This window comes from Mugil cephalus, chromosome 19 (genome assembly GCF_022458985.1).
Source record: "Mugil cephalus isolate CIBA_MC_2020 chromosome 19, CIBA_Mcephalus_1.1, whole genome shotgun sequence".
In the NCBI taxonomy this organism is placed as follows: domain Eukaryota; kingdom Metazoa; phylum Chordata; class Actinopteri; order Mugiliformes; family Mugilidae; genus Mugil; species Mugil cephalus.
The window spans coordinates 14,975,787-14,994,084 of NC_061788.1; the positions used below are offsets into that span (position 1 = coordinate 14,975,787).

Sequence of the window (18,298 nt, forward strand, 5' to 3'; positions counted from 1 at the left end):
GCCTGCCTTCCTATCTTGCGGCCTTGCCTGTCTGTACGTGTCTGTCTCACTGTCTCTCTTTCTCTCTCTCACGGTCACTGACTCTCTGTAACTGTCTGGTCTGACAGACGTCCAGGTAAAATGTGCAGGTAAATCTCTCCCTCTCGCCTGCCTGTGGACTGCTTCCATCCCTGTTTCCCCCCTGCTTCTCGTCCCATGTTGCCACGTGCTCGAGACACAGTTGAGGGATCTAATACCTGTTCTGATCTGTTTTTGCTTCCTCCTCCTGCGCATCTCTCTCTCCGTTCCATCTTCTTTTCCTCATTTGTCCCTTCTCTTGCACTCCATCTTTCTTCCGCTTCCTTCCTTGCTCCATTTCTCTTTGCTTACTTCTGTCTCCATTGCCCTCTATCTGCTTCCTGTCTCCTCCTCCTTCGCCATATTCTTCCCCTCCCTTTCTCTCTCTCCGTCTTGTTCTGTCCATCCTCTCTCTGCGCCAGGTCAGAGACAGTAACAAGGATGCCAGCGGGTTTTTGTCCTTCCTGCGGAAGTGCACCAAGTACGAGGACACGCAGCACGTCCTGTGTAACCTTAACATAACCATGCCGCCCTGTGTCAAAGTAAGAGTTCCACTCTCACCTGCGCATGTACACAAACTTTTTGTGCTTGAATATCCCCAGACATCCACGTCTGTCGAGGTCCGGCTGCGTCAGCTTTTCTCAAATGATTTCTTCCACAGTTGTTCGACAAGCTATACTGTTGCTACGTCAAATATTTGAAATAATAATTGTTTTAGAAGACGAGTACCAGTACGTATATGTATATCTAATTCCTTTAATTGAAGGGGAGACACAAATTCAGTTTTTAATTGTTAGACTCATGGTGAATTTGGACATTTAGGATTCTGACAGGCTGCTTTGAAGGTATGGAGACTCCGTATTTCTAACCTTGTATAATTTATCTGGATGATTGCTGTAATAATTCAGTCATTCACTTTGCACTACAAAATAATATCCTACAGACTCGGATAGATGTCTGTTTTTATTGCACTTGCTGAAAGCACTACGCAGCGTTAATGCTGCATTAACCGAACAGTGTCTGTTTAAAAAGTTAACGCAGTAATTATATCGAAAACATGTTTTTTTTTAGGTTGTTGGAAGCGAGGAGCGCCGGCGGACTTTAACCCCTCTCGCCCTGAGGGAGCGCTACAGCGCGCTGAACGAGCCCGGCGTCGGTGAGTCCTTCCCGCCGCCCGACACTCAGACCCTCTCCCGCTATAAACGCGGTGGAGACGGGCGCTGAATGTTGCACTGTCCCTTTACCCACGACCCCGCTTCTTTCTCTGCCCTCTCTGTCTTATCTCTCGTGTGCAAGCATGGCACAAAGACCGAGCCTTGGATGCAATGCACTGCTCTACAGTACGCCCCAGAGTTATCCGCAGTGCAGTCAAATTACATTGAATGTGCAGAGAGTAGATGAGCGGCGGTCCCCCGACACGACCCCAAAATGGCTCCGTGGCACACGGCAAACGCCTCTCCTGTCCTGAGTGTCCTGGTAGCTGTGACAATTGAATGACGACTGTGATTGGTTTTGCATGGCGCTGGTGTCTCCACTGCGAATTCCAACGGCATGGCAGCAGATGCTGTTAGCATTAGCACCGTAGCTTAGCACTGAGAATGGGCAGGAGCTCACAGTGGAGCTAGACAGAGGAGTCCTTATACTGGCCTGTCGTAAATGAACAGTCAAGACGACAGTCATGGTTGGTTTAAATGCATTTGACGGCGGGTGGGGGGGGGGGTGTAAGGGAAAGGCCTTTTCTGTCTACCAAGCACACGGCGCTGCTACATTGCACCTCAGTCCCTCTGTAATGGTTACTGAATGCTACTATGATTAATGGGACTAGCACCTGAATGATCCCCCCAAATTCTAACCTCCCCTGTCCACATGGTGTCCTAACCCTGAGGTTTACACGGATAAAAACGATGTGGGTGTTGCTTATTTCCTCCAACAGTGCAATGCTTTTGTTGAGGTAAGTGTTGCTAACGACATTAACGGCAACTCACGCCAGTGTCAAAAGTTTTAGGTCGTAGGTGACGAATTGAAACCGAAAGAAGGAACGTGAAACTAAATTCTACTTTCTCATATTTAGTCTTGGCGACACTGGCTTTTCGTGCTGCGTTGCGTGTCTCTGAACCCCGTTTTGTCTCTTCAGCTACAGTGAACGCCATGGAGAGGACTGAGATCAAAATCAACATCATATCTGAGCAGCTGGGTTTGAGTTGGGCAGGTTAGTCACCTCAGACATGTGCACACCAAACTGAACTAAGACATTAGGAGCACGCCTGCTGTTGGCCCTGAATCCACTATCATAACGAGCTGTTAAAAATGGGAGCTGCCATCGATCGACCCCAAAACCTTCCCCAAATAATTATTCACCAGTTCACAGGTTGTTCATCCTCAGACCACTGACAGTAGATACACACCAGAGCTGACCCATAGCAACACATAGCAATTCTTCCCTTTGAAAGTCTTTACACTTTCCCATTTCTCCCACAGTTTGTTTCATAGCTAGGTACTGTATGTAACAACCTAATATACTATTGGCTTTCACCTGTGACATCACAAAATATCAAAAACAAAACACCACTCACCTCATATATCAGTGATCCTTTTTTTATTTACTTGTCTGCTGTATTTGTATCTGTTCATACACTTTGCCTGTTCTTCCACCAGAGCTGGCAAGAGAGCTTCAGTTTGGTGTGGACGACATCAATAGGATCCGTGTGGAGAATCCAAACTCCCTGCTGGACCAGAGCTCTGCCCTTCTCAATTTGTGGGCCAGCAGAGAGGGCAAAAGGGCCAAGAGTGAGTAACGACGTATGAGTAAAAAAAAATATATTAGTGAAGCTGTGTGTTTTACAGTTCATGCACTTCAGACCTGAGCTACTTAAAGTGTTCTGTCTGCGGCTGACGTCCATTAATCTACTTTCATTGTAGGAAAAAAGACCATTAATACCATTAATACTTCAGCTTTTGAATCACCACATTTTTTAATTTTTTAGGGTAGATTCATTGATCATCATCTGTAATTTCATGCATTAATTCAGTGAACTTTTAGTTTAGATGGCAGTTTGCTAAAAATGTGCTCCCAATGTGAACAGCACAGTCATTCATTTATTTTGTTGTTAGTCGTTTGCTGGGGAGTGGCCACAGAGACAGAGGAAGTTAAAGAGCAGGTTGAAAGTTTCAAATGCAACATGCAAATGTTCTATGAATTTACCAAATCTCACGGTCATGAGTAATGAAACTACACCTGAAACGTGTCCAAAAAAGGTTTGTGATGCTTAAAGAAGAGGCTTAAAGGCTGCAGGCATACACTCACCAGCCACTTTATTAGGTACACTTTTGCCTTCAGAACTGCCTTAATTCTTATTGGCATAGTTTCAACACACATCTATGATGCCAATCTCCTGTTCCACCACATCACAAAGGTGCTCTGTTGGATTGAGATCTGGTGACTGTGGAGGCCGTTGGAATACAGTGAACTCATTATCGTGTTCAAGAAAGCAGTTTGAGATGATATGAGCTTTGTGACATGGTGCATTATCCTGCTGGAAGTAGCCATCAGAAGATGGGTGCACTGTGGTCATAAAGGGATGGACATGGTCAGCAACAATACTCAGGTAGACTGTGGCATTTAAACCATGCTCAGTTTGTACTAAGGGGCCCAAAGTGTTCCAAGAAAATATCCCCCACACCATTACACCACCGCCACCAGCCTGAACCGTTGATACAAGGCAGGATGGATCCATGCTTTCATGTTGTTTACACCAGATTCTGACCCTGACATCTGAATGTCACCACTGAAATCGAGACTCGTCAGACCAGGTAACGTTTTTCAGATCTTCTATTGTCCAGTGTTGGTGAGCCTGTGTGAGTTGTAGTCTCAGTTTCCTGTTCTTAGCTATTGGCTATTTGTGTTAACAAGAAATTGAACAGGTGTACCTAATAAAGTGGCAGGTGAGTGTATGTCCTGGAGTCTGGACAGTGTTCGTGTAATTACTCTCACCGCCAGAAGGGCGCGACAGAACCTCTGCGATGTAGGTTTAAGTCAATCTGAGTGTTACAGTTTCTAATGATCCATCTTCACTGACTCTCTCTGTGTCCTTCTCTCACTTTTGTCCTTGTGCACCGTCCCTCCCTCGGTCTGTTTCTCTTTCCTCCTCTCAGTGGAGAGCCTCTACACTGCTCTGAGGAACATTGATCGCGCAGACATCGTAACCTCCCTGGAGGGTCAGGCTCCGCAGCCAGTGCCCGGTTCGTCAGAGGAGGGCGCCTGTCGACTCAGCGACCGCGACTCCACCTTCCTGTCGCCCAGTGTCATTAATGGTAAGACACGCAACACCACCGAGCAGGACGCGCAAGGCATGCGAGATTCAGACGAGTCGAAATCTTATGTGCACGTAGATGTATAAACCTAGCTTAAAGCGAGACAAACATTTAAATGATCGCATTTAAATCTAAGGTTTAAAACCGTTTGACTGTAATAGCTTTGAAATTGAAATATGCAGTAATTATGTTATTTGATCGTTAATGATCAGAAATGGAAAGTTTTAAGAGAAATTTCCTGTATAAAAAAACAAAAAAACAGTCTGGAAGCAACGTTAATCCGAGGCTTAATAAGTCCAGTATAGTGTCACCAGTATTTGGGGTACCTGTTACCCTTTGCAGAGAGGTTATTTAATAGGAGATGCAAACAAATGGTACAAAGGGGATTCGGTGTTAAAGAAACTGTTACAATTTGTCCCTCGTACGTATTAGTCACTACAGCTAATATAGTCATCGCTGCTCCAAATCTGAGCCCAAATTCTCCAGCACAGCGAGGTGAGCTGTTGTTCTCAGTTACTTTCCACCTCTGAAACTCCCTCTCCTTCCTTCCTTCCCCCGAGTCTGGGTAACAGCCTTCTTACCTTGTCTCTGTTGCCCCACAAGAGATCACGGACACAAGGCAACCGCGCCTAATGCACAAGCCACGCGTTATTAGACCCCCGTTTTTCAGAAGGGGTAAGTTGGAGGGAACCTGGGCTGCATGGTGGTTTGCTGCTCATGACGTGATGATGATGATGATGATGATGATGGTAAATGAGGATGAGTCTCAAATGGTGTTTTTGGGGAATCTGAGGAATGGTGTCATTCCTCCACGGTGAACCCAGCCTCTCGGCAGCATGCAGTAACACCGCCTCTGTGCATTCCTCACTGGGGCACTGGTCATTTATTTTCAGTTCCAGTTTTCCACACCTCATATTAAAAGCCCATGAACATGATGGTTCCTGTTCTTCTTAAGTGATATGAGAGATGAGGGCAGCTCCTGTAAGACTTTTTTAGAATAAAGTTGTAGGTCCAGCGTATGGGGAGTCGTTAATTCCTATTTTTTTATTTTTATTAATGATGAATATTTGGGATTGTTTAGATTATATAACGGGTGATTGTGTAGCTGTGCGTGCACACATACATACGTGTGTGTGCGTTCATGCCTGTGTGTGTGTTTGTCTGGGATGGATACATTAGCTCAGAGTGTTATAAAGATAATAGTGTGGTTTGGGCCTTCATACCTTGTTTCTACCCCTCTTCCTTTCTCTCTTTTCTTCCCCGAGAACAAGACAAAATTTCCCCTGTCCAGTTGTGCATGATCGACCGCAGACATTGTGCCATAACTGCAATGTTGTAGCTGTCTAGAAATTTAGTCTTTTCCTCGGGGCCTGCTCTCTGTCTACTTTACTCTGAACCTGTGACATGTCATATCTGCTGCCCAGCCGCCCTGCTCCTCCTCCTCCTCCTCCTCCTCCCACTCCTCCTCCTCCTCCTCCCGCTCCCGTCTCCTGCTCTTCTTCCTCACAGCTCTTCCTGTCCGACCTCTGACCTCATATGACCTCATGTTGACCTCTGGGCCTCCTCTTCTCTTGTCATCTTATTTTCCCGCGCTCCTCCCTCGTTCAGTCGAGTGGGGACCCTCTCCTCCTCTTTTAATCCAGCTCTGTGTGTGTACTACAGTTTGTGCATGTGCATGCTGCATGCTTTGCTGGGACACTGTGCGTGTGTGCGATTGTTTGTTTGTTTGCGTGTGTTTGTGTGTGTGTGTGTGTGTGTGTTTCAGACCTGGGCGTCAGCAATTAGCAGCAGAACTAGTTCGTCAGAGATTTTTCTCAGCTCAGCTTGCAGGGACTGTGTTTGTGACGTTTTTTGTCTCATTATTATAAATGTTTAATATATCTTGCAAGATAAAGTGATGCATCGATAGACACCTACACCTGAGTGTATATTACCATTGTGGTAATATACACATAAGTGTTTACCTCGTTTGGTCTGGTGTAAACAAATTACTTGACCTGATACCGATTAGAGAGGTCAATCTTAGCCCGCTTGCGATCGCTTCCTGGAGAAGTTAATTTGCAGTGATAACACACATCAACCCACGGACTGATACGTCTCAGTTTATTGTATTCCTCCAGATCGCACCCATTACTTGGGAGTTGTGCGGCAGCAGCAGTGCGCATTGTTTTCTACGTGCCGCCGAGATGCTCGATCAGACTGATGGAGCATCTGGTACTAGCGCTCACGAAGGTCCACCGCTGCTGATGCTCCACGTCGCTCCTGAAATTCAATTTACCTGCAAAGTTGGTCTCAGAACTTTGTCTAGAAAAAACAAGCGGACGTATTTAATTCTTTTTTAAGACTCTAATATCTAATTTTCTATGACCCAACCCGTCCACTGCATCACTATTGCAAGATGAAGTAGCCTTAGTATGATACAGTATTTTAAAATAAATTTTTGCCCAGGTCTACCTGATTTTTGTCTGTACAGTGGTGTGTGTGTGTGTGTGTGTGTGTGTGTGTGTGTGTGTGTGTGTGTGTGTGTGTGTGAGAGAGAGTTTCTTGAAATAAAGTTTGCTGTGTGCTGTTTCTGGATATGACATCTCTATGTGCATGGCATGCTTTCAATGTATCAAGTTTTCTTCACGATGTAAAATGTTTTCTCTGTTCAATGGGTCTATTTCAGTCTTGTTTTTAATGCTATATTAACAAACAGTTATTTATTTATTTTCTTTTCCTGTAATATTAATGGTGTGTTTTTTTTTAATGCTGCGCTGTTAACACATGATCAGCTGCGTAACACATAATGTTCAACGTGCAGTGTTGATGTGACACGTCGCTTTCACACGTGGGCAAAATTATCGATGCCAGTTTTGTGTAGTTGGGAGAAAAGATGGTCATCGTGTAATTATTTAAAAGTAAATCGAACAAGTTTTTGCCCACGTCTGATAACAGACTCACTGCTAACGCTGAACATTATCTGCCAGCAGGGATATTGCTGTGAGGTGTGCGTTTGTGTATTGTTTTGGGTGTGAGTGTGATGTTTTCTGTGCGTTCGAGTAACACCCTGTGAGTCCAAAAGTGTTTTAACCATTTTGTGCGTGAGTGCAGTGCGTTTATATGTGCGTGTGCGTGAACAGTGAATCGTGTGCTGTGCCGCGTGTCGTCTTCTCCGTGGAGTTCATTTGTGCTTCACTACATGTTGTGCCTCTGACACCGTGCGTGCGTGTTTTGTGTTCAAACGGCAGGAGTGAAGGGAAAGGCTAAGCCGCATCCATCGAACTCATTCTAACTCTCATCCTAAACTCATTTCTCCCCGTTCACCTCATTCTGACGCCACCTCTGACCACCCTGGCCCCGAATGCCATCCCAGAAACACACACACATGCTCGGTTCATTAGCGCATAAACTGACAAGCGCTTAGAGTAAAGAGCTATTTCACCCACTAATGCTTTTCAGTTAACAGTCTTCATAGACAACAGACATTTATACTCTAAGAACAGAGGATACACTTAGTTCATTTAACGTGGACCAGTTCATTTTCATCATTCGATTACTAGACGACTTACTAGAGACTTAACCTTTTAGTAACTTGATGCTGTGCTAACATTAAACTACCTGTTTGTTTTGTTTCCACAGCAGAACATCAGAGCATCATTAAATATAAGGACAAAGCAGTTTTGTGATTATATGGTTAGACTCATTTTTCTGTTACTGGTGGAGGAATCTAGCTGAGCTGAGGATAGGAAAGTATTACCACACACTGCCCCTTTGGTTTCCATTATAAATGAAGACACATCTTAACACTGAATGTGGGTGAAATACTTCTTCACTCTTTGATTCAGCCTTGTATCATTCATCTGAACTCTCGTGATTTATCTACCCACATTATTGATTAATCATGCAGTCCCCAATCCACACCTGCCACCTAAGTGCCAAAATGTGATCGTTTCAAGCGTTACTAAGGATCAAAATATGATTCATAAGCCTCACAGAGGGAACATAAATGATGAGTGGGACGATTATTGAATATTTCTCTCGTGTTGAATTACAATCATGATAACGATTTGTATAAAAATGTTAATTCTCCAAAATAATTCTATGCAATAGCTCATTTTTAAATGTCTCATTAGTGCATAATGTAGTATTGAAATATTAATAGTAGACAAATTACAAACCCGACAATCCTGATGAGGTCCAGAGAACAAATAAAGCTTTTATCATTAAATCTGAACGACAGTATTAATATATGATATGAGAATTCCATGTGTGTTTGTGTATTTGATTGTGTGTGTCTGTGTGTCCTTGTGTTTTTAATAGCAGTTCTAGATGAATAGAACAAGTATTTAATATGAAGTATCCTGATAAAGTGTACAAAGTTTATACATTATTTATTATATTCAGATATACTTAGATAAGGGTATAGCTGAGAGCGTATACAGAACAGAGGATATAATAAATAAGCCTCACAGCTGATCTTTCATTAATGGGTTAGGTTTAAATAAGACTAATGTATAGATACATATTATATTTCTTCGTGTTAAAATATATAAAATAGTCCAAACATTCAGATAACATGCAGGACTATAGCCTGTATGTAGGCGTAAATCAGGTGAAACATAGGAGCAAAATAATTAAATTATTAATGTAACATATAAAAATAAAAAATATCCTAAATACACTGATCAGGCAGAACATTATGACCACTGACAAGTGAAGTGAATAACACTGATCATCTTGTGACAATACAATGTTCTGCTGGGAAACCTTTGGACCTGGTATTTATGTGGATGTTACTTAGACATGTAGCACCCACCTAGACCAGACCAGGCACCCCCACCACCCTATAGCAGTGACACTCCTTGATAGCAGCAGACATCCCCAGCAGGATGCAGCCTGACACAGACACACACACCAAAAGAGTTTAGGAACAACTCAAAAAACATGAAGAACAGCACAAAGTGTTGACCTGGCCTTCAAATTCACCAGATCTCAGACTGATCAAGTATCTGTGGGATGATCTACAGAGGCCCCTCCCCTCAACCCATAGGATCCAAAGGCCCCCACTTACTATATCTTGTTACCAGACACCACAGGACATCCTCATAAGACCCATGTCCATTCTCTGATGAATCCCAACTGTTTCGGAGGCACAAGGGACAATATAAGGTCATAATGTTATGTCTTATCATTGTACATGTATCTGTATTTGTGTCAAATGCTCATATGGGCAGTTTATAATACACCTTAAAAGCAACACTAACACTAAACACATGACTTCGGCAACTATTCTGGCCAAATAGTATGTTAATAAGATCGTGTCGATATCGTAACGTTATATGAGCGCATGGTTACATTTATTCTGTACATAATCGATTAAGTTTTACTGAATCTGGTTAAGAAACTTAAACTATAATTGATAAAGGTTCATGCTTCAGCTCTGTGGTTGAACTACTAGAACAACAACATAGGTTGACAAATGTTTTTGAATGTAACAGTTGTGTCTGAAGTGTGTGTACATTTTTGTGTGTGTATGCGTGTGTGTGTGTGTACAGTGACTTTTATTTGGATGCTTGGGGTCCAAAAATGCATGACTCTGACACTGTGCAGGAGAACACAACAGCAACAGCAACTTGCATTTTCCTCCGGAGAATCTGCAAGATGCTGCGAACTCCCAGACAGGGGCCTCTGACTGGGGTTGGAACGATAAGAGTTTTGTTAAAGGTTTGGTGCTCGTATCACCGCTGCAGTCATCTTCTAACTAAACTGTCATAAATTATATAAATATAAATAAAACTGTCCGATCAACGTATCTGTTACTGTGATGCTCATTCATCTTTGAAAGGTTCTTAAAGAACTCCTGATGTGATCGTGATGCTGGAAGCTAATTGGAATAGATGTTACAAAGAGAGTTAAGCTTCTAGTCGATGTATGCTTCTCTGAGAAACGATTATCGCGCCAACCCCATGACACACAACTCTACACTCGCCTTTGTTTTCTCTTACCAAGAAACAACTCACTTCACTTTGACGTGGCGACAAGCCAGAGACCTGCATCATTCACTTGGCAAACAACGGATGATACACTGAACCCTCACCTCACACATAGCGCTGTGTCCCAATCACCTTAACTCCTCCGTTGCATCAAACATTATCTTTGTTATCAGACTGAAAGAAATCAAATGGAGGACATCCTGATTCCAAATTAGACATCCAAACAAAGATAGTCTCTCTGGGTGTATTGGGACACGGCTGAGCCCCACTGTTTCCCTGGATGGAGAAACAGTCGACCCATCACCTCCACATCCTCCCCCTCCCCGGGGTGCCTGCTTGGTGTTAGTCTTTCTCTTGTCTCCCCCCTGTCTTCCCTCCAGGTTATGGGCTGGTGCAGGAGGAGCTTCTGTCCCCGGCCTCCATGCAGTACAGCCTGCCCTCTCCGCTGGGCGTGGAGCCCTACTGGCAGGAAGTCTCCAGCCTCGAGTGCGCCCCCATCGCCACCACGGAGGAGGACACTCTGATGGAGATGTCGGACGTTCAGGTGTGGCCGGCCGGGGTCAGCCCCTCGCTGGTCACCGTGGAGGACTCGTCGCTGGAGGGCAGCAGCCGGGCCGACGACTCGGAGGGCGCCACGCTCTCCCTGCCCTGCAGCTTGGGCCGCCCGAGCAGCGGAGCCAGCGGGGCCAGCGGCTCCATCATGGAGCTGGAGGAGGAGGAGGAGGAGGAGGAGGAGGAGGAAGGGGAGGTGGAGGAGGAGGAGGCGCCACAGGAGTGCACGGCGAGTGCGCTGGCAGAAAGGGACAGGGTGAGGGCCAGTGGCGCCGTGCCCAAGGTCAATCTGAACGGCCAGCTGGGAGGTCAGAGGTTGGACGCGAGGAGAGGGGAGGCGGCGGCGGCGGCGGCGGCGGCGGCTGCGGGAGGAGGAGGAATAAAAGGAGGAGGTGGAGGTGTAGGGCTGGGCTCAGTGGAAGGGATTTCTGTTGTTGCAGGCCAGCAGGTGTACGCCCAGCGCTGCGAGATTTCGGGATTGAGTCGAGCCACGGAGCACAACGGAGACAACCGGTACGCCGCCCACAAGTGCAGTCTTCTTTTCCACTTCAAGGGCCGAGAATATCCATTAGCTCATTTTCCGTCTCTCTCCTTTTGCTCCAGGGTGGTTGGAGGTGGAGCATTTCAACCCTATTTACCAGACAAGGACTCCCTGCAGAGCTGGGTGGGCTCGGTGTCGCCGGGACGCGACGGCGGCGGCGTGCCAGGCTTGCACGTGGCCCAGGAGGCTCTGCTGACTCCGGTGTGTGACACGGGTTACTCACATGTGCTGCGCGGGCGCCTCCTGCAGGGCACGCAGCCCTTTGACAAGGGGCTGGGCTTCTCTCACCAGGAGGCGGGCCAGGGAGCCTGGCAACAGGAGCAGAGGCGGGGCCAGGTCAGGTTGCCGCGCCGACCACCCGCCGCTTCCTGAGCCTGGAGGGGGGAAAACATCTTTCTCCATCTTTTCCTCTTTTTTTTTTTTGTTTTTTTCAATTATCAAATTGAAAGAAAGTCATTGAATTTTATTTATTTGATCGTGATCATCGACAGTTTTAACCGCTCAGCTCAGCAATCATCAAAAGCGATGATTGATCATTTAGTTATCAGAACCAGGCCCGGGGGGGATGCGTTGTGCGGCGCGACACATCCGCGAAAAATCCCCGGATAGCTTTCGCCGCTGTTGGGCCTCTCTGACGGCCGCAGACGACTGATGAACTCACGTTTGTGTCTTTTCACAGAGGCAAGAGAGGGAGGACTACGCCGCTGAGACGCAGTTCGTTGAGGAGCGCGGAACTACGCTCGTCAGGAAGGTGGGTCGGTCGCGTTTGCACCGTTTTCCGCTGAGTCGCACCCGAACATTGCTAACCCAAGCACACAACTTTGCACTGTTAATCAGTCACATAGTCTGGCAAAAAAAAAAAAAAAAAGAAAAGGGTGGGAAATTAACAGCAGCCACCAGCCAGATGTTGGTCGTAAAGAATATAATTGGAAAAAAACGAGGCGTCTGCTCTGTTAAAATGTGCAATATCTTGAAAATTGTGACTTCATTGGCAAGACGCTGTGACCTGGCTGGTTTAGACAGGCGGTAAAGAGGCCTCAGTAGCTGGCCGGTGGACAGACTGAGTTAGTTTCCTGCTCTGCTTCCATGTAGAGGCTTCAGCGGTTTAACCGGTCCGAGTGTTGTTTCCTTCCCTCCTCCCTCCCTCCTTGCTCCAGGTAGGGGTGGATGTGAGAAAGGGCGCTCAGTCAGTACAGCGCACCAGTCTGCGGAGAATTAAACACTGAAATACACTTACTACCCAGTCCTCCAGGTACGGGACACACGGCAAGCACTTGTGCATCCCAGTGCTTGGAAAATTCCTGTATGGCAACCTACTGGACTCTGTTAGAGCCTAATAGTCTACTAGTAAAATGATGTTCAAGATTAAAAACACTAGAGTTTGTCAGTCACTACACCTTTTCTAGAAGGCCGAGTGAATCGAGTGTCGTGCGCATTAATGCCACCTGGCTCTGTTTTCCAGGACCGGAAAGCCACTGCCAAAACATCCTCCGCTAAACCACGACCGGACCGGAGAGGAAAATGAGCAGAGGAGGAGGAGGAGGAGGAGGAGGAGGAGGAGGACAAGTGTGAACTATAAAATGACAAACAGAATCATCCTCAACCTGTGACCATGGAGCACCACAAAACAAAAGAAGAGGAAGGGGAGAAAAAAAAAAAACAAAAAGAAGAAGAAACTTGTAGTTTTATAACATTTGTAAAGAAAAATATCAACCAGAGTAAGGCATGAATCTTTTTTTTTTATAAAAAAAAAACAACAAAAAACAACAACAACGGTATAAATGTTAGTAAAACGACAAAGAAAAAAAAAGCAACAAAGTGCTTCCTGTGAACTGTAATCGCATGATGACTGCTGGTGCATGCCCTTTGACCTTTTGAACTGTCATTATCTACGAACTGAAGGGGTGCGAGGTACGGGGCCGGCCCGCGCATGGGTCGCAGGCCTTTTTAAGGACCTCCCCCGCCACCACCACCACCACCACCACCCCCCCTCCCCTCCAGCTGGAGTGGTTTGTTTCAGCGAGTTGAGTCCAACAACACTTCAGCCAAAAAAAAAAAGAAAAAAAAAAACAGTCCCTCAATGGATGGTCGTGCAAACAGCTGCGCCTGCGCTGAGCCCACCGACGCTTCTGTCACCGGACCCTTTCCCCTATTACTCTCAATGTGATATATGCACTCTAAGCTACGTGGACATGTGTCGGTGTGCGTGTATGTGTGTGCGCGCGTGTACTCTCTCCTCTGCCGCATGTGTTATCTGCTTCTGGCTTGGCGCTGAGCCCTCGCCTCATGATTGGTTCGTCGTCCCCGTGGTGTTAACGGCGTGCTCAGCGCCGGAATGAGAAAGCCGCCGTGCTTCCCGCCCTCCTCCTCCCCCTCCTCCTCCTCCTCCTCTCTCTCCCCCCTACCCCCCACACCTCCCCTCCCCACTCTCTCCTTTCGCTTGTGAGTTCTTGTCCTGCGTGTGCTGACGCTCGCTTCTTGTTGTTCGTTTCTTTGGAACACGTCCACCTTCGGCTCCCTTCGACTCCAGTAGACAACTGAACCTTGTGTTTTCAGGGGGGGGGATGTTCTTCTTTGGGAAAGGCCGCCGGCCGCTCCGACGGCTCCGAGCGGATGCGAAGCTTGACTTTTTTCCTCCCCTGTGCCCTTTCTCGATGCTCTTCCATCGTTTACTCCCAGTAGCGTTAAGTCGAATCGATCCTCAATCCGTGTCAGTAGCCTCAGTCTTTATGCAGTAGAAATCCCAGGCCTCTCCCTCCCATCAGCATCTTACAGGCCCACCGTTGAGAGCTCCGTGTGCTCCCTCTCTTTATCCCGCTCGCCGCGGCTGTAGCGCATCGCTGTCCGAATGTGCGTCGCCGTTTGAGGCAAAGCGAAACGAAGGAGCACGGGGGATCTGATCGGCGTGAGGACGGACGGACGCGTGGAGTTGCTGTGGAAGGATGTGTGCAGCGAGGACAGACAGGTAGCACTGTGATCGTCTTATCAACACTGACCCCAGACTCGTGAAGCCGTCAAGACGCGTCGAAGCCCTCGCACGTGGAGCGAGCAAAAGCACACAAAACACATTTAAACAACGCGCATCACGCAGTTAAAAAAACGATCACTTCCCGGTCAGGGCGTCGTTTGCCACAGCAATAATACAAGAACAGGAAGAACCAGGGCTTGGAAAAGTCTAAAGAAAAGACTCCTCGGTGAAGACACAAACTCCATCTGGACCAACAGCACTCGAGTTTGACTTTGCTGCTGCTGCTGCTGCTGCTGCGCAGACGTCAGGTTTCGTCGCCCTTGAAGCGAATGAGTCAGAGAGGACGTCGCGATGCAGGATCAGATGACTCAGCTGTAGCAGCGCGGGGGCCGCGGAGGCCTGAGAGGGCCGTTTGCTTTTCAGCACTTAACGTAGCAAATTATAAACCAGGATGTGTTCACGGAACACCTGTAAAAGGAGTTAGCCGCTGCCAATCAGGTGACATCCACCTGTCTTTTTCTTTCCACGTCTCACCCAGTCCAGAGACACACTGTAAACCATCCGTCCGTCCACATCTCCGAAAACACTTTATGCAGAAACCTGACGGCAGCGCCGCGGAGGGGTCATATCACAGTAGCACACGTTTCCTGAAACTCGCAACACACTATTTATCCCATAAGTACTGTAAACGCTACTGTAGCCTGAATGACTGAGACACCGAGCGAATGATCGGTTACACATCACAAGGGTGCACATATACTTTACCATGCATGAGAACCTCATCCTTATACAGCACATGTTTTCTACATATCACGTTTTCCACTGTTACTCCACTCAGGTTTTCAGTTCTGCTCTGTCAGAAACGAGTTGTTTTTTTTTGTTTGTTTTTAATTTCAAGTTCAGAGTCCTCCTCTCAAAGACGGGACCAGGAATTAGGTGTTGGGGCCTTTTGGGGTGGGATGCATGCGAGGTGGAGGGGGTGTTTTGTGGATATGTGAAGCAGGGTGTGTGTTTGAGGGAATGTGTGCGTGTGTGTGTGTGTGTGGGCGAGGGTTAATTATTTGATTGAAGGAAAACCAAAAAAAAAAAAATGACAGATAAGTATTGAGAGTGTGGTCGGTGACCGCACGTCTACTCAACCTTCCTCTCCGGTGCTCAGCTCCGACTGACACCTTTTCTTGATTGTGTTTGTCCAGATTCAGATCCAAAGGTGTTTTTAGTGGAGAACAGAATTAATGTTGAGGAATGTTCTTTAATTGGACTTTCTTGTGGGTTTTTAGACAGACGCAACTCGTACAGTGTTTTTATTTTAGAGGTGTCTTATCAAATCATCAGTTAACTGAACCCAAAGTCCCGCTCCGTGTGTAGTGTACTTCACAGCTTTTAGGTAACCGAGGGCAGCGCGTCCCACCGTCTCTCGAATGACTCACTTTCATTATGTTAGTCTTTCTGTGCGCTCTCAGAACATAAAATGCATACTTTATCGCTTGTTAAAGTTATAATTCTTAAGATTATACATTATGAATATGACGGCTCATCTGGAGGGATGAAGAAGCCCTTTCCGTAGTGAAGCCTTTAAATATACTTGGCAGTCTGGATGTAAAATAATAATCATTGAAGTGCTCCTCTTCACTAAAGTAAGGTCCTGATTCAGCAGATATTAAAAAAAAAATTCAGCAACGTCCTTTATGGATGTTGAGGGTGGCACATAAAATCGAGGCAACTTGAATATTTTTATTAATTTATCGACGCTTTGTGCTTGGAAAACCAAAAAATCTAAATCACAATAAACCCCCATAGCTGAGGCAAACACACTCCCTGTTACTGGAAGTGGCCCCAAATACATGCGATCCTTAATCCAATATTCATTTTCCTTTTGTGCATGAAGGAATTGATTCAGACAAATAATTAGAACATCAGGAAAAATAATAGTGTAAAAAAAAAGTGGCAACTGTGATGTCATCCACTGGTTTGTGGGCTTCATGACTTTCAATTATGAAGCTCAAGTGGTAGTGACTTGGCAATTACAGGGCATCCTTTCTCTGAGGCATACCCTGGAATATCTTCTATATCCTATAAGCCTGAAGAGTGAGTCAATGTCATACTTTACTGAAAACTTGAACCATGACTGAAACCGTTAACTCTTTAGAAAAATGTTCACAGACTTGTATTCAATCTGGTTTTGCCCCCTGCTGGCCATTAGTCGCAGGGCAGTTTTAGACATGCAGTTTTTTTTAGCTTGGACATTTGTCTATTTCTTAATTAATAACCATAAATTTGGTAGCCTCTTAAAACCCAATTGTTTGTTGCCACTGATAGCCACCATCAGTAAAAGTTGTTCTAACCATCAGAGACTGCAGGTGGCGCCAAATCAGCCACAACTAAAATCTTAAGCATTATAACTTTCAAGTAGTCCTCTCTTTGTTTACAGTGAAAAGACAGATTGTCGGTGATGTTTGAGAAAAGAAAATACACTCAGTTAAATCAAACGATGTATTGAGTAGTAGTTTTATGTTGTGTAAATGTGTTTTTTTTTCCCACTCTGAGCTGGATTTTAACTTTTAATATCATCTGGGTATAGCATCTGAATAAATCAGTCAGTGATCCTGTGCACTCCACCATGTTTGTGCGTACAGTATGTAAGTGTGTGTGATGATGATGATGACGACGATGATGATGATGCTGGTTGGATCAGAGGGAAGAAGAGAGAGCGTTTTTACCAGGCCACGGGACTCAAGAGGACGTGTAACCTACGACAATGTATTTAAAAGAAAACAGAAAAAAAAGAGTATTGTAAAAACTTACCGAAGAATAGAGATCACCTATACTCCTTTAGAATGGATACATGACAATGTAAACGCAATATCATATTACTCTATCCTAAGGAATGCAACTGCGCACATGCACAAAAAAGAAGATGTTTTTATGAAAATATATGTATAAATATATGACAAAATATATTTAATTAGAATGCTATGCACCCTCATACAGTTGTTATGGATGTTCTTTAAGCGTTATGTAGACTAGGCCGACGCCCACACCATGGGGAATGTAGAGGCTTTGTAGCTATGACCACTTGTTTTCTTTTCTTTTGTATTGTCCCGGAGAGAGGACAAACAGACGTGAATATGTATACAAGCCTTTCAATCAGAATCGTTCTGACATGAAGATATGTATAGATCATCTTACCCTGTACACCAGCTCAAACCATTTACAAGAGTTAATAAACAAAGATGTGACAGAAAAACGCAGCGTCTTCTTGCTTTTTGTTATAGAATCCAGCTGTTTGTTGTGTCTTAAAAGTACTAAATGTGAGGCTTTTAGCTGTCAGTCAGTGCAAGTAGGTGACGTTCACTACTGGAGCTTCACCTACTGATTTTTCTCAACATCCTATGCCTATGACTTTTTTGGGAAACATAACGTTGTATGTCAGCTAGTTTTATCTGCACTTACCGTCAAAATCAAAAGTATACATACACTTAGGTTAAAATCATTACAAAATATATATTTTTTAACCAACCCAAACTATGAAATTATGAATACTTGAGTTATACATAACACAAATGCACATTTTTTTCAAATTCAGATTCTTCTATGCGTCAGGGGGAAACAAAAACATCACAATTTGTACATCTGATTTTAAGAGACCTGTGAATAAGAGCTTGTAAAATAAAGTGTTGCCCGCCTTAACCATAATCTTCTCTAGTAATATTGTTATTTTTGTGCATTTGTGTTTGGTTGTTTTTCATTTTAATTACCTACAAAATGGCCATAATTCCTGCTTTAAACCGTCTCTGTACAGTGATTACCTGTTTGACAGGTCAGAGCAGAAGAAAAAAAAACTACAACTTCCAGGGTCAGTGACGCCCCCTGGTCGCAGCCAATCGCAGCCGT

The 18,298-nt window shown here is 45.2% G+C and overlaps 1 protein-coding gene across 10 annotated transcripts in view; it reads left to right on the forward strand.

Moving 5' to 3' along the window:
* Window positions 1-17,651, forward strand: part of ank1b (ankyrin 1, erythrocytic b) — a 73,135-nt gene extending 55,484 nt beyond the window's left edge. For 3 of the 10 annotated variants that reach the window (XM_047569334.1, XM_047569337.1, XM_047569335.1), the window contains 11 exons: window positions 480-599; window positions 1,129-1,213; window positions 2,192-2,266; window positions 2,713-2,844; window positions 4,210-4,368; window positions 4,972-5,043; window positions 10,724-11,408; window positions 11,499-11,772; window positions 12,116-12,187; window positions 12,594-12,688; window positions 12,899-17,651. In XM_047569334.1, coding sequence (XP_047425290.1) covers window positions 480-599; window positions 1,129-1,213; window positions 2,192-2,266; window positions 2,713-2,844; window positions 4,210-4,368; window positions 4,972-5,043; window positions 10,724-11,408; window positions 11,499-11,772; window positions 12,116-12,187; window positions 12,594-12,662 — 1,743 coding nt within the window. In that variant the 3' untranslated portion in view covers window positions 12,663-12,688; window positions 12,899-17,651. The remainder of the gene's footprint in view (window positions 1-479; window positions 600-1,128; window positions 1,214-2,191; window positions 2,267-2,712; window positions 2,845-4,209; window positions 4,369-4,971; window positions 5,044-10,723; window positions 11,409-11,498; window positions 11,773-12,115; window positions 12,188-12,593; window positions 12,689-12,898) is intronic. The other 7 variants (XM_047569338.1, XM_047569339.1, XM_047569340.1 and 4 more) reach the window with 6 other exon arrangements.
* The last annotated feature ends 647 nt before the right edge of the window (window positions 17,652-18,298 follow it).